Source organism: Monodelphis domestica, chromosome 7, assembly GCF_027887165.1.
Source record: "Monodelphis domestica isolate mMonDom1 chromosome 7, mMonDom1.pri, whole genome shotgun sequence".
Lineage (NCBI taxonomy): Eukaryota > Metazoa > Chordata > Mammalia > Didelphimorphia > Didelphidae > Monodelphis > Monodelphis domestica.
The window spans coordinates 94,930,491-94,955,436 of record NC_077233.1 but is presented as its reverse complement, the minus strand read 5'-3'; the positions used below and the strand labels follow the sequence as shown (position 1 = coordinate 94,955,436).

General features: G+C 43.3%; 1 protein-coding gene across 35 annotated transcripts in view; it reads left to right on the top strand.

Annotated features, from left to right (window-relative positions):
• Positions 1-24,946, top strand: part of OBSCN (obscurin, cytoskeletal calmodulin and titin-interacting RhoGEF) — a 328,849-nt gene that overhangs the window by 241,716 nt on the left and 62,187 nt on the right. For 34 of the 35 annotated variants that reach the window (XR_008913488.1, XM_056805136.1, XM_056805153.1 and 31 more), the window contains 7 exons: positions 979-1,137; positions 3,339-3,516; positions 4,397-4,510; positions 4,959-5,126; positions 6,512-6,614; positions 8,013-8,142; positions 11,731-11,836. Coding sequence is in view for 34 of the 35 variants with exons in the window: in XM_056805136.1 (XP_056661114.1) it covers positions 979-1,137; positions 3,339-3,516; positions 4,397-4,510; positions 4,959-5,126; positions 6,512-6,614; positions 8,013-8,142; positions 11,731-11,836 (958 nt within the window). In the remaining variant the exon portion in view is untranslated. Of the gene's footprint in view, positions 1-978; positions 1,138-3,338; positions 3,517-4,396; positions 4,511-4,958; positions 5,127-6,511; positions 6,615-8,012; positions 8,143-11,730; positions 11,837-20,885; positions 20,929-24,946 lie in introns of all 35 variants that reach the window. The other variant, XM_056805162.1, reaches the window with a different exon arrangement.

Sequence of the window (24,946 nt, the reverse complement as noted above, 5' to 3'; positions counted from 1 at the left end):
CAATGAGCAATTCCACTTTTTTTTACATGTTTTACATGTGTCATTGGTCAAGGAAAGGCCACTTCTTCTAAGATTTCCCTAATGGCCAATGATATCCCCTCTCAGATATTCCCTAGGACTTGGTTTGCCCCTTCTATAATGCATTCATTATGTAATAGTGTATATTCTGTTTCTCTTTGCCTCATCTTCCCCGACTAGACTTAAGGCTTCATGTGAGCCAGGGTCATCACTTATCTAAACTTCATGTTACCCCATTGCCCAGCACAGGCATCTTCACACACTAGACTTACTAACTAATGAATACATTTTAAAAATAAATAAAATTGAAAGGTAGTGCTTCATAATTGATAAAAAGGTAGTACTGAGAAGATAAAAAATTAAAAGCAATTAATTCATTGAGCTACAGTGAATGCCTGTGGGGATGTGTGTTTATACATAAACATGTATACACTTGATACTATGACCCATCCCTTAGTAGTGGAGGGAATCATTTGGAATTATTCATCATTTGTCTAATTAGAAAATTGTAAAGGTAGATTTTAATAAAAACAACACTGGGTGAAGGATAGGGATGGGCAGGGGGGTGGCAGGTCTGATTTGGCATCCTAAGGAAGTGTCTGAATGAACTAGTTAGAAATGTAAAGTCTAACAACACTGTTTAGTTGTTGAATTACTAGTACCCACCAGTGAACGAGTCGTGTGGCCAACCTCTAAGGGTTTGCTATTTATTCTTTTGGAGCCTGAGACACTGGGCGTTTAAGGGATAACAGAATGTTCTCTGGCAATTTGAGGACTGACGAGACCCCCAGGTTGACTGAGGACTGAAATGGTACTTGTTCGGCTGTTTGAGGACTGATGACATTTTATTCAATGATTTGAGGGTTGATGGGAGCAGGGTTTGGTTGTTGGAGGGTGCCTGGTACATGGCTAGAAGTCCTTGACTTAGTCCTGTTTTCTGACACTGCTGTTTACTCCCAGGGTCACTTCATTGTATGGGAGGGAGCCCCAGGGGCCAGGATGGCCTGGAAGGGCCACAACCGCCATGTCTTCCTCTTCCGGAACCATCTGGTAATCTGTAAGCCAAAACGTGACTCCAGGACAGACACCTACAGCTATGTCTTCAGAAACATGATGAAGGTATGGAAGATGCTAAGCCCTCCCTCCCTGTAGTGGTCCCCTTCCTCCTTCCCCTGCCTGGCTTCTTCCGGCCAATTCTAGCAGGTCTTTGCATCCATGCTGCATGTTGATAGTATCTATGAACCAATACTGTGCCATTGGATGGCAACCCTTGCCCCTTTAATGCAGATGAAACAAACGGGAGCCCTTGGAAGAGCAGAGGACATCCTCCAGACCCAGGAGAAAAATCAAATCAAAGGCAGTGTTTAAGGACGGAAGATGGTGCTGGAGTCCTCTGCTCCCAGTGTTCCATTGATCAAATAAGGCTTTAACAGGCACTTTCATTGGATCCATGCTGGAAGGGATCTGAAATCATAGAATGTCAGAAGTGGGAAGGACATTGGAACACAGAACACAGCACGTCAGAATTATAATGGTCATTAGAACATAGAATGTCAGAGCTGGGAAGAATCTTAAAATATAAAATGCAGAGCCTAGAATGTCAGGACTGGAGAGGATCTCATCTAATCTCCTCATTTTACAGAATGGGAAACTGAAGTCTGGAGAGAGGAATTGGCCTTCCCCAAATTACATCACTGTAAATAGCAGAGGCAAGAGTGAGACTTACATGTGTATAAAACAATAGGGCATTTTGAAGAGCATGGAATGCTGGGTAAATGAAAGGAATCATTCCCAGGAAACAGCATCACCTGTGCCTTCTCTTACCAACAGACAAGGAGGCAAAAGCCAATAAGAACATTCCTCTGTTACTGGAGCATCACAGTAGCCCAGAGCTAAAAGAAACCTTAGGGATCATTTGGTCTGCCCTCTTTTTTGGCAGAAGAGAAAATAGCCAATGATGGAGCTGGGACTCAAAATTTAGGGCTCCTCCCTCACAGACACCCCCCCACCATATCACAGCTGCATTCACATCCTTCCACCTCCAGCCTGCAAAAAAACCCAACAACCTCGCTCTTTCATATTTCCCACTGTGTGTCCTTAGACCTCACATCCCTAGGCTTCTCTTTCCTTGCCACTTAAATGTGGGGGGCAGGAAAGGGTGGAAAACCAAATGGCACAGTGGATAGAGTGCTGGATCTGGAATCAGGAAGACTCATCTTCCTGAGTTCAAATGCAGCCTCAGACCTTTTCTAGCTGTGTGACCCTAAGCAAGTCATTTAATCCTGTTTGCCTCAGTTTCCTCATCTGCAAAATGAACTGGAGGAGGAAATGGCAAACTATCTTTGCCAAGAAAGCCACAAAAGGGGTCAATGGAAAAACAACTAATAATAGTAGCACAAATCAAGATGGCTTTTGAGATCCAAGCTTGAGATCTAGGATCCATCTCTCTGAGCCATATCAGGTCCCTTCCAGTTCAATGTATATAGTCTGATCTATGTATACTCATGCCCAATTTGAGACTGAACTGATGCCCCAATGATTGAAGCTCATCTCTCCTAGCTAAGGTAGCCAAGAAAAACTTTAAGGGGGAATTAGAAAAGGCAACAAGGAGTCAGAAATGCCTAAGTTCAGACTCTATTTCACATATATACGAGTTGTGTGACCCTGAATAAGCCACTTAATCTCTGCCTCAGTTTCCTCCTCTGTAAAATGGAAAATAATAATAGCACCCATCCCCCATGATTATTATAAAAGTCAAATATTTGTAAAGTGCTTTGTAAATATGAAAGTAGTATATAAATTCTAGCTATCATTATTGATCATTATTACCACTAGTAATAATAATAATTGAGCATGGGAGAAAAACACAGGAACTAATTGATTAGATCATTTCTGTGGACAATCCCAAACTCCTCTGGTGGTCATTTGTGGCATAGTAAATAGAACAGTGCACTTGGATTCAGAGAGAGCTGAGTTTACATCCTGCCTTACTAGCTTTATGGCCTTCTCTGAACCTCAGTTTCCTCATCTATAAAATGAAATAATAACCCATCTTACAGGGTTGTTATGAGGACTGAATGAGATAATATAGGCAAAGTGCTTAGCAAAATTTAAAGTGTTATATAAATGCCAGCATTATCTACCCCAAATCATCTGATTTCCTCTTGGATCAGTCCTGAGTTAGGACAGAGAGTAGCTAGCTACCTAGAATGGGATGGGTCTTCAATTTGAACTAAGCTCAGGCTTGGGTCTTCCTAAGACATTAGGAGGGAGAGAATGAACTTTATTTCTCATGTTGACCCTGCCCTTCCCAACCCTAGCTGAGCAACATTGACGTGAATGACCAGGTGGAGGGGGATGACCGGGCCTTCGAGGTTTGGCATGAGCGGGAAGACTCAGTTCGCAAGTACCTGCTGCAGGCACGTACCGTCATCATCAAGAATTCCTGGGTAAAGGAGATCTGTGGCATCCAGCAGCGGCTCTCCTTACCTGTCTGGAGTAAGTAGAACACAGGGGGGATGGAGGGGGGAGTGTTCAGCCCAGAGATGGTTGAAGGAATCTGCCCTTCTTGGGGATTGGGGATTATTTTGACTCAAATGAACTCCCCCCACAGCTTCCTTTGTGGGATGGTTTATTATGTAATGACAGATCTCTTGGCCTTGTTTGATTCCACCATGTTGGAGAGATGATCAAGTCTAACCTGAGGACCCAGAAGCAGCATGCCAGAACTATAAGGGTCATTAGATGATATAATGTCAAAGCTAGAAGGGGCCTTTGAAACTTTAAAATGCTATAGAAGTTGGGACAATTATGAGCATTGGACAAGAGGAAGCCATTCTGGTTTTTAAGTTTGGAGAATGGATCATCTCCGCTTGGGAGATGATTAAGATCACTTATTAGGGATGGATGGGTAGATGGACGGATGGATGGGTGGGTGGGTGAATGGATGAATGGATGGATGAATAGATGGATGGATTGACAGATGAATGGATAGATGGGTGGTAGGTAGATAAGTGGATGAATGGATGGATGGGTGTGTGGGTGGATGGATGGATGGATGTATTGACAGATGAATGGATAGATGGGTAGGTAGGTAGATAAATGGATGAATGGATAGATGGGTGTATGGGTGGATAGGTGAATGGATGGATGGATGGATAGATGGATGGAAAGAACAGGGGATCCAGTTAAGAGGTAATGATAGTAATCCAAATGAGAGGTCTTAGTGTTTGTGACTCTTTCCTAAAACAAAACAATGACTAGCTTAGAATTCCTTATGGTGACTGGCCATTTTTGTTGGCATGAGCAGACTCTTGAATTTACTTACTGAAAGACGGCTTTCCCTTCAAGTATCCTCTTGTCCCATATGTGTTTTCAGACCCTCCAGACTTTGAGGAAGAGCTAGCAGACTGCACAGCCAAGCTGGGTGAGACTGTCAAACTGGCCTGCCGGGTGACTGGGACCCCAAAGCCCATTGTCAGCTGGTACAAAGGTAAGAAGACCTGTAGATGGGGAAGTGGGGAAGAGGGGCCTTTGGGATCTCCTGTCCTGGAATCAAGCAGCTAAGTTCCACAACTATGATCATAGAATCATTAGCACCTTCAGACAAGCCCAATGTGCGATTTAGACCACAGCACCACCAAGCAAGGTTCAAATCCTACCTGACATCAGTTTGCAAAATCACCACCTAGGTAAATAGGGTAGATAAAATCATGTATCCACTCCGAGCCTTAGTTTCCTAATCTGTAAAAACAAGCATGATAATGCCAGTAGTACAAACATCACAGGTTTATTATGTGGTCAGACGAGACAACATATGTAAAAATGCTCTACAAATTCAAAGCAGCCTCCCCAATAGCCATGCTACAACCTGAGCAAATATCCTGGCCTCATCCTAAGCTGCTGGAGTATGATGGCTGGTGTTCCTCTTTTCCTGCCAGATGGGAAACCAGTGGATGTAGACCGTCACCACATCTTCATAGAGGACCCCGATGGTTCCTACGCCCTCATCCTGGACAACCTAATGAGTGTGGACTCAGGACAATACATGTGCTTTGCTGCCAGTGCCGCCGGCAATGCCAGTACCCTGGGAAAGATCCTTGTGCTAGGTGAGTCCTCTAAGACTCCTGTAAGTTTGCTGGCTTAGTGTGTTGGGGAAGGGGCTGTTGTTTCTGGTGAGCTGGGACTGCAGGAGCACTAGAAAGAATGAGCCCCTTGCCCAAAACAGCCATCTTATTGCCTCAATTTCTCCCCAAAATCTGACTTGTAAAATCCTCCAAGGGCAATGAGGTGACTCTGTGGGCAGAGAACAAGGCCAAGAGATGGGAGGTCCTGGGTTTAAATCAGCCTTCTGATACTATGACCCTGGGCAAGTCACTTAACCCCCATGGCCCAGCCGTCACCACTCTTCTGCCTTAGAACCAATACTCAAGATGGAAGGTGAGGGTTTAAAACAAAAACAAAAAACCCCAAGTGTAGCCTATACTTGTGCTTATTTGGCCATGTTAACATACATAAATACTTAAATAGCATTATTTCTGCATATACACATATACAAAGATTATGGAGAGATTGTTTAGTCCAGTGCCTATACATAAACATAACAAGTACCTACAATGTTATGTGATAGATATATAGATAATTTTATATATATATGCATGGACGTAATCAGGCCTCTGATTGGCCCCTAAGCAGATCTGATTCCCCCCATTACACATGTGTCTGCCCTTTCTTTTCAGAGTGGCAAGATTACTCCATACAGAGTTAGAGAATTTAGGACTGAAGCTGTGACTTCTACATGTGGGAAGAAGGTGCCCTTAGTCAGTGACCTCTGTGTCACTCAGTTACTTTCCACCTCTGGGTCTCAGTTTCCCCCTTTGCAAAATGAGGTGGTTGGACTCAAGTCCGTTCTAGCTCTGAACTCGTATGGCTTCATGATTCCAAGAGGCTTTATTTTAGGGCCAGAACCCCTCTTTGGAGCAGAACTGTGCTGCTTCTGCCGATATACAGATGGTGGCAATTCCGCAATTAATCCACAAGTATTTACTCCAAGGCATCTGTCTGTGCCAGACAGAACTGAAGCAAATGCCCTTAAGGGCCTTTCATTCTGCCAGGGGAGGACATATGCATCCATGCATGCATGTGGATACACACATGTATTATTCATCTTTTGCCCCATAGAATACCATTTTATATACATGCTGCACGTGTGAATGCATGTATTGTATGGAGCGGAGTCTTTGGTTAAAGCCTGGTAGTATTAGAATGCAAATGTTCCTGGTCCCCTTAGCCCATCAAATCCTGCCTGAGTACTTTAACCTCAGTGTGGGTGAATTTAGTCAGATCTTTGGATCAGGGAGACAAGGGAGAGCAAGAAGACTTTGGGCGCTTGAGGAGGGGAAGGAGGGAAGTCAGTGCTGAGTGACTCCCAGGGGCCCTGAAAAGGGAAAGCTAGAGAGGGACGAGGTGGACTTACTTCTCTCTTGGCTTGCAGTCCCTCCACGATTTGTGAACAAAGTCCGGAATGCCCACTTTGTGGAAGGTGAAGACATACAGTTTACATGCACCATCGAGGGAGCTCCTTATCCCCAGATCAGGTGGGTCCCTGAAATGCCTCCTTTTGGAAACCAAAGGGATGGTCTTCAGCCTTTTCTAGAGAGTTGGGGGAAACCATCCCCAGAGAGTTCAAGAGAGAGTAAAGGGAAGAAAGATATCAAGGATGGGGTGGGGTCAGCTAAGTGGCTCAGTAGACAGAGCTCCAGGCTCAGAGATGGGAGATCCTGGGTTCGAATCTGACCTCAGGCACTTCCTGTCTCTGGGTCCCTGGACTTAATTCCCATTGCCTAGCCCTTACCACTCTTCTGCCTTAGAACCAATACTTAGCATGGATTCTAAGCCAGAAGGTAAGGGTTTAAAAAAATATATTCAGGGGGGCAGCTGGGTGGCTCAGTGGATTGAGAGCCAGGCCTAGAGACGGGAGGTCCTGGGTTCAAATCTGGCCTCAGACACTTCCCAGCTGTGTGACCCTGGGCAAGTCACTTGACCCCCATTGCCTAGCCCTTATCACTCTTCTGCCTTGGAGCCAATACACAGTATTGACTCCAAGATGGAAGGTAAGGGTTTAAAAAAATATTTAAAAAAAATACATCCAGGAACATAGTGTCCTATTGAAATGAATCCATGCTTTCATTGAGGTGCAGAACACAGCCTCTCTCCACCTTGCCCTTCCCTAAGTCCTTTAGAGATGGTCTATCCAATATGTCGCCGCCTTCCTCTAGTTCTTTAAATATCTCAGGGGAACCACTGTGGTGCTGTGTCCCTCCTTGTGATCCTTCATTCATGCTCAATGAGCGGCTCATCTCTGTGTCCAAAGATGCTCCCTCATAAAATACCAGGGCTGCTTTTTTCCCACCCACACCTGGCCCATCCGGAAGGCAGGTCAGGAGGCTACCCTGGGGAAAGCTCTCCTTGAGCTGCAAATGATGCAGAGCTGGGCAGCCCTAGGGACCATTACAGTGTAACGGGGATTTCATTTTAATTCCGTTTAAAGTCTCATATGAGGATAGGGAGGAAGCTAGGATTCCTCGAGTGTAGTGAGATGCAGACTGAGGGGGACCCGACTGAAACCAAGAAAATCAGGCAGGGATGGAGCCCCTGGAATTCTGTGGCCCCTTTGGACTTTGAAAGGAATCATTTGGGGTGGAGAAAAAGGAGCCTTGGGGTACCCAGTGGAGGGTATAGATTGGCCTCACATCCCCCTGCACGATGGCTAAGATTATAAATGATCTCAAGGCAAGGTGGGCGTTGGCATTCTAGCGGAGCTGAGAAGAGTTGGGGGAGGCCGGCAGAAGCCCAAGGTGGAGGGGCTAAGAAGTCATTGTCTTCCACGTCTCAGATTTGGGTGTGGGCTTGAAGCGCCCTCGGCTGCCCTCTCTGCCCTGCCCACGTTGCACAGGTGTCCGTGTGGGCTTGCCCTCATGGCTTTCTATCCACAGGTGGTACAAGGATGGCTCTCTGTTGTCCGAAAGCAGCAAATACCAGATGTTCAATGAACCCCGGAGTGGGGTGCTGGTACTAGTGATCAAGAAGGCCTGCCGGGAGGACATGGGATATTATGAGTGTGAGGTGAGTAGGGGAGGCCTGGAGGCAACACACTAGAATGAAATGCACTCGGGCTTTGGAGCAGGAGGACCCTCTGCATTCCATCTGATGCTTACTTCCTTTTGTGCGCAAGTCACTTCATTTCCTTGGGCTTTGGTTTTCTCATCTGTAAAATGGAAGAATTAGATCAAGGTCTCTTCCCCCTCTCTGTTCATAATCCTGCCCTCCCAGGAATGAATGGGTGGGAGGAACAATTGGTACAGCACTTCATGTTCAAAGTGTTCTCAAATCTGCCACCTCATTTTAACCTCAGAGCAATCCGGCTGGGAAGTGGAGGGCAGGAAGGAAGTGCTCTATGTGTTACAAGGAAATCACTTTAAAAGACTGATATATATTAATTTAAGGTCGCCAAGGAATCAGCTATGTAATTCCTAAATGAAAAACTCAAGTCAGCCGTCAGCCTTTTTTGGAGTTTAATTACAATAGGAGTAAGAAAGGAATTAGAGATAGAGAGAGAGAGAGAAAGGGGAGAGAAGGGAATAGGGCTTAAATACCCCTTCTGTTTAGGCTGGGCCAAAAGGCCCAAGCCCTTAGATAGCTGGAGCAAAGAAAAGAGACCAGTCCCTATTACTCACGTGTCCAAAATGGAGAAACAGTCTCAGGGGCCCCCACCTTCAGCTTTCTTCAGAGCAAGCCTTCTCAGAGCCCAGGAACCACACCGACCAAAACCTCCACCACCTCCAGTCTCCAGACCCTCCTATCTTTAAGGACACCATCCAAGTTGCCTCCCCTCAGTCCTCATATCTACCAATCACTCTTCATCAATTTCCCTGTCAATGGAGGCTCTCGCTTAACCCAGGACCGCCCAGAGGTTTCTGGCTTTTGCACATGTCTGTTGAAGGTCATATTTTTCAAATGATTAAATCTTTACTCCTTTGCTACAGCCCTTTCTAAATCCTGTTAACTTGAGTATGGTAGAGATTGGAATAATTAAATTTTGATCTAGGCTGCAGCCCTTACTCAATCCTATTAGGACTGAATAGGGTGGAGTATCTCCATTGTATCAATTCTAAAATCAATCAAGACTCAAAGAAATTCCTGTTCTATGCTTAAGCATAGGTCAAAGTCCTTTCCATTGTTCAGCAAAAGGTTTCTGTCCTAAAGTAATCTTAAGAAGGGAAGAGAAGGAACCTCCCATGCCAATGGGATTCCCATTCCAATAGACTATCAGTAAGAAATTTTCCAAGTATGAAATATCCCAATGGTGAAATTTCCAACATTTATAAGTCTAAGGAATTTTAAGGTTTACAATCCCCCCTGATGATCATTGGGAGACTAGTCTCCCCATTGATCATTTAACATAATCATTTTGTAGTTCTAAATTCACTTCTAACTACAGATATACACAATATTCAATTTCCAAGAGAAATTAGAATAGTGAGAGAGGAAATAGAAAAGAAAAGAAAGCAAAACCAATGTTTGCTAGGCGCATTGACAGAAAGCCAAATTAGGGGCAGTCCCTTTTGGCATAAATGTGTACAGTTTCAATAAATGTTCAATCAAAAGTTCAGTCCAATCAATCACATCCAAAGTTCATTCTTGATCTTCTTGATGAAGTGTAGGGTTTCGGCATCTTTCTGCAACAGTTCATTCTCTGGATATAAAAGTTTCAAGCTTCTTTCTTGAAGATCTTTTCTCGAACAAAATCAAAATCTTTGAAATTTTTTATAACAGTAAAATCTTAAAAAGTCTTGGATTTTTATAAAAATAAAAATCTCAAACAAAAAAATTCAAAAATTCTTAGATTTTAAATTAAAATACAATCCCCCCTGAAGTAAGTATTAAAAAAAAATATCAAGTTTAGCTCAGAATGCAATGTTCAGTTATGGGGGTGTATGTGTCAATTATCAAAAGAATAGAAAAATAATCAAAAACATAAGAAAAATTCAAAATAGACCTTGTATAGGTCCAGTTTAAAGTAATTTCTATCCCACAAGTATGTAGGACAGAATGCAGTAATATTTCACTTAGCCATTTGTAGCCAAGACTACAGGAAGTTGCCATAATATAAGAAGAAAAGAATTAGAATTCTATTTTGATGGGGAAATGTCATTCCCTTGTCTGATTTTTTCCTCAGGGATATAGGGAGCCAGCATGATAGTCAAGCTTTGTACTTGTTTGAGTATTTCGAAAAGAGTGTAGATACAAGGAAGTCCTACGACTTAAACATAAGTTAAGCGTCGCAACCTCGAGTCTCACTTTAATATTTCTTGTGTGCTCTATTGGCGCTATTCAGGTTTAGTCTGTGCTCCTTGTTTTTATCCCTTTTCCTGGAATCAGACACAAACATTAATCACAGTCCTATAATATTTTATCAATAAATGGCAGGTTCCCATAGTTTAAAGCTTTTAGGCATATATTGATATTATAGCAAGAGTATATATATTAACTTGTATTACTGCAGGGAAAAATATTAATATTAATTATGTGTACCTTCAGTACAAAAAATGAGAAAAAATCAAATATTCTGATAAAAAATAAAAGAAATAAGAAAAAATAAGAAAAAAATCAGTAATTCAATATATTCTTGAAAAAAAAACAGCATCCATTTGTCTATGGATTATTATCTCCAATTCATATGATAAGATAGAGTCACAATTCATATGATAGGATAGAGTCAATCAGTCTCAGCAGAAGATGCTTTCTTCACATGTGAGCAGTGAATCCAAGAGTCTCTTTCTCCAATCTTTATAGATGTTGGAGTAGTTAATAATATTTGGAATGGTCCTTCCCAGGAAGGTTCAGTTGCTCCAGTTCGCTTGAAATTCTTGATATAAACTTTATCTCCTGGGTTCAGGTCATGCAGAGAAAAGTCTAATGGTCCAGCTTGTACTGCAGCTCCGGATTCATGAAGTTTATAATGAAGTATTACAATCACAGTTTATAAATGAGAAAGCTGAAGCCTAACAGGGAACGTACCTTGCCTGCCTAAATTCAGATAAGCTCGTGTCAAAACCTGAATTCAAATCCAGGATTTTTTCCTCTTTCAAAGTATGTCTTCGTGGCCCCAAGAGACCGTAGGCCAGGGGTTCTTAACCTTTTTTGGTGGCATGGGTCCCTTTGGCAGTGTGGGGAAGCTTCTGGGCCCCTTCTCAGACTGATGTCTTAAATGCATACATTAAGAAAGGAAGAAACAATCATTTATGCCAGCACATAGGATTACAATGGAAACCAGTTATATTCAAAGACATGGGAAGACTGTGATTGCATGTGGGTTAGCGGCAGATCTAATAACTAGAGCAGAAATGAGTGTGAATCTGGATCTCTGCAACAAATGCATGGTGATATGAAACATCCAGGATTCCTATTGAGGACAGTCATAGATGCCACTAATACGGTGTTCTTGTCACTGAAATGCATAACTGGGAAAAATGCTCAATTTCACAGAGGTCAATAGAACATATATCTAAAGGCGTCATAATAATTTTTTTCCTGTCCAAGTGGATGGTCCTCCTGAAATCTATCCCAGGGCCCTTTGGGTGTCTGTGGGCTGTGGGTGAAGAACTCCTGCCCTGGGCTGATTTCTAACACATTCCCCTGGAATATTGACAGCTGTCCAACAAGCTAGGATCGGCCCGCAGCGGAGCGGAGCTGTCAGTGCAGAGTACAGCCTTACTGGCCCAGGAGAAGAGAGGAGAGCAGGCTATCACCATCGAAGGTAGGATTCTTCCCCATTTCCTACTCCATAAGTATCCTGCCCACCTTCCCTCTCACAGGCTCTGGGCATTCACCGGTCTGCCGCTTCCAGGAGGTGTCTCGCCCACGGGGCGGCCTCAGCTGTTCTGTAACATGAGCACGGGGTGCCTCACTGCCTCCCCCTGCTGCAGCCAGCTGCACCCGAGCCCTCCCTCGCGGCTCCCAAGGCAGAGCTCGGTTCAGTTCAGCTGATTCTTTGTTGACCTGTTGGATTCCGGGTGCTGTGGCATGGTTTGGGGTGGGGGAGGGAGGCGACACAGAATAAGTCCCGGCTTATTATAAAACACAGACACCCCCCCCACACGCATCCCCCCGCTAGACAGCCCAGTGCTGCATCCAGGCAGTGAGGAAGCTTTCAGTAGCATATCCATCAGACTCAGTCCGAGGAGCAGCACTGTGCCAGAGTGAGAAGGCCATCCTGGAGGAGGGGACCTCCAAGCTTGGGTCTTTAAGGTGGGAAGGACGAACGCCGGGGACGTGACGGTGCAGGGGCTGTTTCTGATGGAAAAAAGACAACAACCCCCAGCAGTGCATTTGGTGAAAGTAGGGCGCCATCTTGCTCTGTCCTGCCCCATTTCATTTGGGAGTATGGGAGCTACAGATGACATCGATGACTATTGCCAGAAGGGGGGATTGCACAGAAGAAAGGTAATGCAGTGAATAGGTTATGTGTGCCACAGTCATATGCGCTCTAGAAAGAATTCCCATCACACCAGTGGCCTTGGACAAAGGATCCGGTCATCAGTAGATATTTGCTACACACGTGACAGCTACAGCTTGATATGTGGGCTCTCACAAAAAATATAGCACATTGCGAGGCCTTGCCCTTAAAGAATCTAAAGTCTAATTTGATTCAATTCAATTTAATGAACATCTGCTGCACACGCACCCCAACTACGTGCAAGATCCTGCACGAGGTGCTGGGATAAAAGACAAAAATGAAACAATCATATCTTCAAGGAGCTTACAGTCTATGGGGAATATAATAGGCACATAAGCAAGTCAATGTTAAGTACACATAAAGTAACTCAAGAGGGGGAAATGTTCATAACTGAGGGCATCAGGAAAGATCTTTGTGTAAGAGGGCACCTGAACTATGCTTCGAAGGAAAAAGATTTTATCAGACAGAGGTGAGGAAGGACACGCCTTTCAGACATGGGGAAGCACGACTCGTGCAAAGGAAAGATGGAATATTATATCCTTGTAAGAGGTAGAAGGACAGTTTGGCTGGAGAGGAGAATGGATGAAGAGAAATAATGTGAATGAAAAGTGGAAAAGTGAATGAGTGCCAGATGGTGGGTGGTTTGAAATGCCAGGCTGAGGATTTTGTATTTTATTCTAGAGGCATTAGGGAGTTTGTGAAGACTTTTGTGTTTGGGGTGACTTGGTCAGATCTGTGTTTTTGGAATGTCATTTTGGTGGTTGTGTGGATGGATTGGAGAAGGCTGGGTGGAGGCCAGGAGACTAATTAGGAAGTTATTGCAATAGAAGAGACATTGTGGAGGTACCATTGATAAGACGTGGAAACTAATCAAATATAAGCATTGATTTGAGGAAGAAGGAGAGTCACTGATGATTCCAAGGTCCTGGGTGACTGGAAAGATGGTGCCATTGATAGAAATGGAGGAGTTTAGTGGAGGGTTGGCTTTGGGTAGGGAGGAGGGGAGAGGACAAGTTCTGGTTTGGACACGTAGCATTTGAGATGTTTGTGAGACATGCAAGTAGAGATATCCAATAGGCCATCAGTAAGGGGATACACTGGATGGAGTGCCAGGCCTGAGGTCAGGAAGATCTAAGTTCAAATCTGATCCTGGACACTTACTAGTTGTAGGACCCTGGGAAAGTCATTTGATCAATCTTTGCCTCAGTTTCCCCACCTGTAAAGTGGAAATAATAGTAGCACCTATCTCACAGGGTTGTTATGAAGACCAAGTAAGATAATAATTATAAAATGCCTATTCAACACACTGAGTAGCACATAGTAGATTCTCATTAGATGTTTATTAATTGACTGATCAAAATGGACCTGCAGTTATAGAATATATAAATTTGAGGGTCATTTGCATAGAAATTAACCTATGGGAACTGATGCAGTCACCAAAGGAGAAGGTTGTAGCAAGAGCATAGAAGAGGTTCCCAGATAAAGCGTGGGGAGATTCTCACACTTATGGGAAGGAAGAGGAAGATGACCCAGAACAAAGGAGACCAAGGAATGGTCAGACATATCAGAGGACATCAGGAACAAGAGAGCAGCATCACAGAAGCCAAGGGAAGGGCCAAGGTGGTGGGGAGGAGTAGGAAGAGGGACAGTGTTTCCCAGCATAAAATAGCGCATCCCTAGCCATAGGCGTTCAGCACTCAAAGAAGAGTACACCCAGTAAGTGCTATTGGAGTTCAGAATAGAGAGAAAATGAGTGTGGCGCAGGGGGAGTCGGGGAATGAAGACTTCACGCTTGCCCCAACAGGAAGCCCACCCACGCACACCAAGTAGCCATGACAACACATCCAGCAACATTCAGAACCTCTGGCTGGGGCAGCAACGTTCAGTAAACATTGTCTGAATTCCTACTGTGCGTGCTTTGTGGAGCGACATTAAACACAATCCTTGACCTCGCAGAGCTCAGGACCTTCTAGAGACTGTAACCCACCACATCACCTGGCAGAGGCATGGGAGATTCATACAGCCAAGCGATATGTCGGGGCAGGTCTGACGGTCATTGCCAACAGGGAGGATGAGGGAAGGCTTTCTGAAGCAGAGAGATAGCATTTGAGTCCGGCTGGCTATGTAGCAGATGGGCTGCAAAGGAGGGACCCTCCAGGAGCAGCGAAGGCAGGGAGGTGGGGGAGCACAGCCCCTGCTCAAAGGGTGCTGAGTTACTCAACTTGTCTAGAGCATGGAATTAATGAAGGCGGGTACGGGAGCTAAGGCTGAAAACCTAGATTTGTGCTATACTGCAAGAGGCCTGGAGTGCTGGGCAGAGAAGTCCCAACCGTAGTGGGGGGGTTCTAGGGAGCCACTGAAGACTGAGGAGAGGAACATGACCAGATCTACATGTAAGAATGATTCCTGTAGCGATGGGAAGAAGATTGTATTGGCAGCCTTTAGAAATTCAAGGAGGACTCCTCAACCCACTGGCTCTGGGCCCCCCTCCGTGTTTAGGAGTTTCTTTATAGAAGAATCCCACTGACATAAGACCTGGAATTCATATATCACCTTAAACAGCTGTCCTATCGGAAAGCAGATTCAGAGCCCCAGAGGAATAGTGTGAGTGCATTCAGTATCTGTATAAAGGAAAAGCCAGCTGCTATCAGTGTTCAAGAGAGGAGGCCCATGTGGTGAACCTCAGCAAAAAGCCCAGGAAAGCATGAGGACCCTGAGCACTGGAGCCAGTGTACAGGGAGGTCTTCAGATAAGGACTAGACAAGTTCCTGTAAAGGATATAATAGATGGAGGTGCACGAGTTTGGGGGGAGAATAGAACAGAAGACCTCTGAGGTCTCTTTCAATTTTGTAGTCTATAAAATTTCTATGCCTTTGTAGGGTGTGAGCTCCCTATCACCATAAGGATTCTAGCATGCACTAAACTACCTATTAGGGGTTTGTCAAGAATATTTCTATATAGGAATGGAAGTTAAATTGGATGCTCCCTAAAGGGAATTGCCAAGAATTCACTAAAGGCAAACTCTACATCCTTTCCCATTAGGCTTGGGACTAGCCCAATTCCCCATACTTTAGAATCTCTCTCTTCTTGTTTTTCATATGACATTTCTTTTTCTAAGATGCCCTTTATTGGAGTTTAAGCCTTATCGTCGTAGAAATGCCCCAAAGTGGAATGGGCTGCCTCTTAGGCTAGTGAGTGCTCCATCCCTAGAGGTTCCCAAGTGAAGGCTGGATGGCCACTAGTCAGGGAGGTTGGAGAGGGTAATTCCTGCACAGGCAGAGAAGTTGGAGGTCGGCGATCCCTTTCAGCTTTGCTGTCCTACAGTTCTTTCATTCTATTAGGAGGTGGGGCTTCTGCTGGATCTTTTTCTTTTTTAAGAATGAGGACGACTTGAACAGAGGGAGATCTCTCCATGAACAAGATGGAGACGCCTGGGACAGATAGGAATGAGAGCCAGAATTTATACAACACATTTGAAATTCACAGGGCATTTTACAAAGATGATCTCAGATAATCTTCCAAACAACCCTAGGAAGTAGGTATTGAAGGTATCCCTAGCCTCAGGTCTCAGAGAGTTTAACTGGCTTGCCTGTAGTCACACAGAGAATGTGTCTGACAGAACTTTCCACCACACTATACTGCCTTGATACAGTTAAATGGATTTGGAATTGGTCGAATGAGCAGACTTAAGGAATTACCTTGGGCAAGTCCACTGTCCTCTGCAAACCTGTTTTCTATTCTGTAGAATGAGAGTGTTGGACTAGATGAGACCTAGTTCTCCAAGATTCCTTCCAGCTCTCACGCCCAGTAACCCTCAGCCCTTCTCTGTGGGTGCCTTATTGAGTCAACCAGTGAAAACAATAGTTGTGCCCTTGAGCATTACTGTTCAGCCGCTCTCCACTGACCAGAATCCCTTTCACCAGACTTTTCTCAGGCTAAGGCCTCTGGTATGGAAGCCAGACTCCAGCCCTCTGCCCTCCTTGAACCTGTCTGACCACCTCCTCAGGCTCCTTCCAAAGGGGGCACCTGACAGCTGCTTGGTTAACATATAGAAAGCCCGCAGATTTGGATAGAGATTGGTTAATACACAATTTATGGAACATCCTCGGTGAAATGACTTGGACAAATCCCACCACTTACGTCTGTCTCGCTCTGTCCCTGCCCCCAGCATGGGGAACGCACACCTGCTCCACAACCAGCTCCCAGTTGCTGTCACTTTTTAATTTAATCGGATCCCCCTGAGCATCTCCATGCTCAGACTGGATGCTTTTGGACCAGGTGATCAGAAGCAGTCTCTTCTAGTGATTCACTGTAGTTCAACATCATATGGTAGACTTTTGATCAATCTTTTAAAGTAATTTTTTAAAAATTCATGCTATTGGAAGTGAAGGAAGAGTCCCTTTGAGAGTGACTTTGCCAACTCAACCAGGTGGGGACACGGCAGCTGACATCCCTACAAAAGCCATCTAGGGAAGGGTATGTGATGGGAATAATGTTGTTTAGCCGTTGGGAGTGCCAAGAACACAGCACAACCCCCAGCATCATGGGCAAGGTCTGAGTGGGGGACGACGTCTCATGCAGATCATCATTCGATATTGTCTCCTGTTTCCAATGCATCCAATGCATCACTCATCTCTATGTTTCATAATGTGTGAATAGCTGGTTTAACCCATTAACCCAGAGAGATCTGTGGCCAAGGATGGAATAAGCTCCTGCCTGATCTTAATGCTTCAAGCATATTAACCTGCATATCAAGAAATCCCGCTTTGCACAGCTGCCTTCCTCAACTGCCAAGAACACTGAAGTGATGAACTAGGGGCAAGATTCATTCATGCATGCATTCAGACATTTACTGTAGGTAAGAAAGTATGTTAGGCCTCAAAGGAATTACAGAATATAGATTTTTTAAAAGCCCTATCTTTAGGAATTTCCAAATCTAGACAGGGAATAAGATGATCATAATTATATTTAATGTTACATAAGAAGTACATTATGGTGTTGCTCTCTATCAGGATCAAAATAGTCAACATGAATGAAGAAATGATTTTGGAAGAGGTCAATCAATCCATTAACAGATCAGAAATTCAAATACTCTGGTTCTATTTTTCACATAGGCCCAACTTCCAATTATACTTTTCACCCAAATCTCATTGTCTCATGAGTATTCTACCTAAATCAATCCCATCCTTCAGAGGCTCTCAGGGTGGGGTTTTCCTATATTATGTAACTTAGACATGGCACTTAATTTAGATTCAATCCATCCGTGGTGCCTGCTTATTAAAATCCAAAGAATGGGGACAACTAAAGGGCTCATCAGATAGCCAGGCCTGGAGATGGGATGTCCTGGGTTCAAGTTTGGCCTCAGACACTTCCTAGTTGTGTGACCCTGGACAAGTCACTTAACTTCCTTTGCCTAGTCCTTATTGCTCTTCTGCCTTGGAACCAATACTAGCATTGATTCTAAGATGGAAGGTGAGGGTTTAAAAAACAAACAATGGATCGTCAAGCAAAGCTTAGCCTTAATGGCTAAGAAGTAAGGAAAGGCACCAAAAAGCAACCATGGCCATCCAAAAATCACTGGATTCCATTGGAATGTACCAACAGTTGCACAGGTCCTATCTTGTCCTCCAAAACATAGCAATAGCATACAGGAAGAACCTTATTAATATAGATTAATATTATAAAGAACATGTGGAGAAGAAAGTGAGATACTGTTTCCAATGAACTTACTTTAACTGAGTTCAATTTAGGAAACAAATGAGGATAAATAGGATCCTGGGAGACCTGCTTTTCCATCATCTATCTCAATGGGGAAAAATAATTTGTTACAATCAGAGAGGTAGGACAGTTAATTATATGTAAACTGGCAGTGTCTGCTGCCTCAAGGAGGGCACCTGTCTCTTTCCTGTTCTGAGTCAAAAATAGGAAACCCAAAGTATCTTCTATCCTTTTTTCCCTTTCTTTAAACAAAAATAGTCCTCAGAATTTGTCAGTGGGGGGAAAAGCCCTTTTGTGAACTCATGTCAGGGTCTCAAAATCTCTGGCTGAAAAGCCAGATGTAGGCCTGTCAAGGGATTCGGAGCAGGCAGGTCACTCAGGTCTAGAGACGGGAGGTCCTAGGTTCAAATTTGACCTCAGACACTTCCAGCTGTGTGACCCTGGGCAAGTCACTTGACCCCCATTGCCTAGCCCTTACAACTCTTCTGCCTTGAAACCAATACACAGTATTGACACTAAGACGGAAGGTCAGGGTTTAAAAAAAAAAAAAAGAGGCCACCAGAGGACTGACTAACATTTTTGGCCATAGCAACTCATAAAGCCATCTACTAAGGCATGCAGTATTTGTAGACCATTTCAGGAAAGGATGCAACCAAGCCCCCAAAATCCCAGATCTGTGCAATGCCTTCCCTTGAGAAAGGAGCAAGCCTGATGGATACAAGGAGGGGAACATCAGCTCTTCTTTTTTAATGGGTATCAATATAGGTCTTTTCTGCTTTGAAGAATATTTATTGTTCTAAGTCATCTTTACTATGGAAAGAGGGAGAGAGGAGATCTTAACTTCCTTCCTGCCTTCCTTCTGCTAACTGGAACAAATCCTAATGGAAAGTAAAAATGGTAATAAGAGAGGATATATAACTTCCTATATCTCTCCAGGAAGACTGTCCCTCCTCTTTGACTGTTTTCTTGTTCTCTCCCTCCACATTCCCTAGTTCCTGCCAAAGCCCAAGGATGGAAACTGAGTAAGATGGAGAGTTCAGCCTATCACAGACTCTCAGAACTGGTAGTGCCCTTCAAGGTCATCTAGGGCAGAGATGTGGAGCTGGAGGAGATCTCAGTGGCCATCTGGAATGACTCTTACATTTTGCAAATCCTAAAAGGATTAGAGTTTTGCTGAAGGTCACTGGGCTAGTAAATTCACTCCACTTTCTACATAAAGTTTTCCTATACTTTCATTTGGTTAATTGAATCCTTTGGGAGTTTCCATAAGCTTGGCCCTTATCTTCTGTAGGGAAACTCTTTCCCTAGAGAAACTCATAACTCAGCTCTATTTAATGGTCATTTCTCCTGCTTGAATAGCATTCTAAAACTTACAGTATGCTCTGAGGCACATTACCTGAGTATATCCTAAAAGTCTTATTTATCCCTATTTTATAAATGAGGAAACTGATCCCCAAAGAAATGAAGCAATTTGTCCAAAGTTATGCACCTAGTATGTTTCAGAGCTGGGACTCAAACCCAGATCACTCATCTTTCAGTCCAATACTTTTTTCAATGACACTGTTTTAGTCTGGTGCCATATTTTAAAAGCTAGACCACCTTTTACAAAGAGAAAATAGACTTGTTGTGGAAAGCATTTTTTTGGTCCTGTGTTTTTCCCACTTGGAAGGAAAAAACCTGGGCTATGAAACTAAGGAAAAAAGGACCTATATCTGTGACGTAATGTTCACTGAAGGCCCTATAGATTCACAGAATGTTCAAAAGAGAAGGAACCTTAGAATGTAGACGGTCAGTGCTTGGAGAGATCATAGAACATAGAATGTCAGACCTGAAAAGGGGCTTTAGAACACAGAATGTTAGCATCTCAAGAGAGCTTAGAGCGAAGAACATAGAATATTAGAAGTGCAATAGAAAGTGAGGACCTAGAGAGAGTTTAGAACTTAGAAAGTAAGAGATAGAAGGGGCTTTAGAACATAGATTATTAGCATGCCAAGATTAGAGGTGCAAGGGACCATGGGACTTAGAGAACATCAGAATCTGAGAGAATTTGGAACATAGAATGTAAGAGATGGAAGGAAATTTAGAACATAAAAAGTTGGAGTTTCAAGGTAGCTTAGAACATAGAGCATATAATGTTAGAGCTAGAAAGGATCATTAATCCACATGCACACACACACTTACCAGTTATACAGATGAGGAAACTGAGGACCAGTGTGATCAAATGATTTTTCCCAAGATCACACTGGTAGGAAGTTAGAGAGCTGGGATGTGAACCTAGGGTTTTCTTGGTCCCAGTCCAATGCTATTTTCCCTATAGCACATTAATAATAGACCACATATCCCTAGCACTTAAAGGTTTATAAAGGGCTTTCCATAAGACAAGCCTGTGAGGTAGGTAGTACAAGATTATTATCCTCATTTTACAAAGGATAAAAGAAGTTACATGACTAGTCCTACATCCCACAGCTGGCATGTGTCAGACACACCAAGGAACACTTTAGAACCACAAAAGCATGACTGGGATGATCCATGCTTTTCCTCCAGTGTCCTTGGATCAACTTAACAGTTAGCTCAGTCCTCTTGGCTTTGGCCTTTCTTTAACCCCTTGCTGTTCCTACTGTTTTCTTTGTAGTCACCGAGCAAGAGACTAAAGTGCCCAAGAAAACCATCATCATGTAAGTGCTGACGTTTTCTTTACCCTGGATTTTGCAGTGCTGCCTCTCTGCATGCGCACTAACCTGCCTGCGTTCTCCCCCTGCCAGCTTTGCAAAGCCCAAGTTCCTGTGGCCCAGTGATGTTCTGGGACAAAACAGGCCAGCTTAGCTCAGAACCATCCTTCTGCAGGATAGAACTTTGTACCCTACCAGAGCTCCCCAAAGTGACCCAGCCTCCCTCTGGGAATTCTAGGGAGGCAAAGGGTAGAGGCTCTTTGGCCAAATGCTTCGGTCTCCTTATCATAGAATCTCAGAATGACACATCAGTCTTAACTCTCCTTCTCTCGGGCTCTCAGAAGCTTAGAATCACAGACTCTCAGAGTCCTTAGTCTCAAACTCAGAAACACTCAGAATCATAGAATCTGGGATTCTTGGAATTATAGAGTTTCAGAATCACAGATTCTCAGAGCTGGAAGGAACGTCAGAGGTCATCTAGACTTATATGGTCTAGATGGTGGTCTACAGGCCAACTCCCCAATGTGATCAAAACCAGATTAAAATGTAATTTGGAATATTTAACAAAATAAAGAAAAATACTCTATAGATAACATTTCATTTTAAAACTAGGTCAATATGTGGCCAGAAGGGACCCTTTATATATTAATTAATGATTCCTGCTTCTATTTCAGTTTGACAGCACTGAGCTAGACCAGCCTAATTATAAACAGAAGTCCCCTCTCTAATATGCCCCAACAAATGGTCATCCAACCTCCATTCATACCTCCAGTGATGGAATGTTCATGACCTCCTGAGACAAACCATTCTACTTTGGGATAGCTCCATTTGTTGGAAAGTTTTTTTCCTCACTTATGTAGAACTGAAATCTATCTCATTGCAGCTTCATTTTACTCACAACTGAATATTTCTACCACTTTTTTTGCCTTTAAACTTTAGAAGAAAATTCTGTCATAGAGTCCTAGAGTCATAGCTATTTAGAGCTGAAAGGAATTGTAGAAAGAATTGGAGATGTCAGAACTAGAAGGAACCTTAAAGATCATCTCATCCAAGTTCATTTTGTAAAGAGTTAAACTAAGGCCTAGAGAGGAAAGTGGAATGCCTAGATGTTATGTGAGTTTGTATTGAACCATTCACACTCTCACTCCATCTCCTTTGTGACCAAAAGCACCTGCTCTTGAAATAGTCCATGGCAACAGACCATTCTTCTTTCCTTTCTTCCTTGAGGAGGGTAGAGAACCAAATCAATGTGGTTTCCCATTGCCCAGCCTTACCCAAATTGAGACTCCAGCCTATGCAAAAACTGGACACATCATTATTTAAAGAGTAAAAACAGTCTGGTTGCAAGCTTGGAATACTTTGGAAATAGTTATTATTTCCAAAGCTCCTTGGCCTTTAGACCCAACCAGCCCTTTCTGCTACTCTTGGGCTCTTCTTAAAGCAAGCCTGACAACCCTTCTGGAGTTGACAACCATATGGTCATAATCATAAGACATGGAAATGACCTTAGAGATCATCTAATCCAACCCTTTTATTTTAAACAGAAAGAGGTTCAGGCCAAGAATAGAGAAATGATTAAGAGTAAAATTCTAGACCATCAGAGCTGACAAGGCCTTAGAACAGAAAGTGTTAGACCTAGAATGCTTTCAGAATTTATTCAGTCCAACCCCTTGATTTTTCAAGGGAAATCCGAGACCCAGGAAGCTTAAGTAACTTCCAGTAAACCATCAGTGCCAAAGGAAAAGGATCAGTTTGTATTGAGTCACTCATACTCTTACCCTACAAGGGCCTGGGGCCCAATCTCTAATCAAATGAGCCTATGCTCAGAGGTGGGTTTCAGTTATTCCTTTGGGTATAATGGTCAGGCCTAGACAGTTTAATTCAATTCAGTATGAATTTTTAAAGTTTCTACTGTGGGTTTTAAAATATTATAGCTGGGGGAACTACATCCCCCAGCATGGAGCAGGGGGTCCCTCCTTCCTACTTCCTGGTGTGGAATTGGTCTTGAATAGACCAATCCTGTGCTGAGGAGGGGCCATGCCCCCCTACTTCCTGATGTGGGATTGGTCTTGAATTGGACCAATCCCATGCGCGGGAGGGGTCACCACCACCACCCCCTACTTTTAGGCTCCGTGTTGGTCTATATAATGATCAATCCCACACCTAGGACTTTGAATCTGAGAAGACCAGGGAGAAGGGGTGTTAGTTAATTTCAGCTAGGGAACTCTGGTGGGGTTTTTTCTTTTAATAAAGTTTTTAAAAGATCAAAGAGATAGTTTTCTTTAACCTCTTTCACTACTATATGCAAGGTGCTAGGTGCTGGAAATATAAAGATGAAAAAGGAAAAACAATCCTTAACCTCAAGGAGCTCCCATTCTTTTGAGAAGCCAAGAGGGAATTCCAAACCAGAGATGGTGGTAAAGAAAATTCAGCTAAGTTCAACATTAATAAAGCACCTACTGAGGGCATCTGGATGGCTCAGTGGATTGAGTGCCAGGTCTAGAGATGGGAAGTCCTAGGTTCAAATCTGGCCTCAGATACTTCCTAGCTGTGTGAACCTGGGCAAGTCACTTGAATCCCATTGCCTAGTCCTTACCACTCTTCTCCCTTGGAACCAATACACAGTATTGATTCTAAGACAGAAGGTAAGGGTTTAAAAAAATAAACACCTACTATGTACAAGGCCCTTTTGTTCAGTGCAGTATGCAAACATATGAGCATTTGTATTATAAATATGCATACCTTCATAATGCAATGCATATATAAATACATACATACATAAAAAGTTCCTGCTCCTCTCAAGGAGTTTATATCCTGCTGGGGAAGGGAGAAAAGGCCCATTCAGATAAGCAAATAAAAGATCATTTGAGAAGTTTAAGTACTAATTATTAGGAGAATGAGACTCTCTTGTCTTGGATAAGGAAAGGTTTGGCATAGGAGCTGGCACCTGAGATAATAGCTAAAGGAGGCTTGGAATTCCAAGAATAGAGGTGAAGAAGGAGCAGCATCCGGGCATGGAGTCTTCCCCTTAATGTCCTTGCCACCATCTATGGCTGTGGACTCCCAAATGCCAAGGCTATAAGAAGTGGCATTGTGCCAGCAGCAAGGGATCCAAGGAAACAATGTCTGCCCTTGAGGAGATTACATTCTACCCATGAGTTGGTGATACTGACAGTGAAAATTATTAAGAGGAATGAAGTGTTAAGCATGTAATAGAGGGATCCAGTTAAACCCAGATAATTTTGAACATTTGATTTTAAGCAAGTCATAAACCCAGGGATTTTTAAGATCTTTAAAGAAACTGACTATATTGCTACCCATTAAAAAAGTTGTTCAGTCATTTCATTCGAGTCTGATTGTTCATGACTCTTTTTAGGATCTTCTTGGCAACAATATTTAAGTGGTTTGCCATTTCCTTCTCCAGATCATTTTTTACAGATGATATATTGAGGTAAACAGAATGAAATGACTTGCCCAGGAGTGTCTAAGGCAGTATTTGAACCCAGGATCTATTGTTTCTAGGCCTGGCTCTATTCACTGTGCCATCTAGCTGCTTCCTAGCTGGTTAACCTTGAATAAGGCACTTTAACTTGATTTCCTGATCTATAAAATGAGAATGGTTGAATTTAATGGTTTCCCAGGTCCCTTCCAGCTCTAAGTTTATCATCCCAGGTTCCTATGAATGTAGGCTCCAAGAAGATTGAATGAGAGCAAGACCTAGATTGGAGCCTTGGCTTTGACATTCACTAGTTCTGTGATTCTAGACAAGGAATTTAACCTCTCTGAGTCTGTTTCCACATCTGTTAAAATGAGGGGTATGGACTTGATTGGGTCCCTTCCAGTTCTGACTTTGTGTGGTTCTTTGATTGAATGAGTCTATGCTAATTATTAATAACTAGTGGCGAGGGAGGGTGTGATAAAAAAGGGTCCAAATACCTGTTCTTTTGGGGACTATATAATCATTCTGCACTGAAGCCACCAAACTGGAAAGTTGGACTGTGAAATGTGTTGACAAGAAATTCTC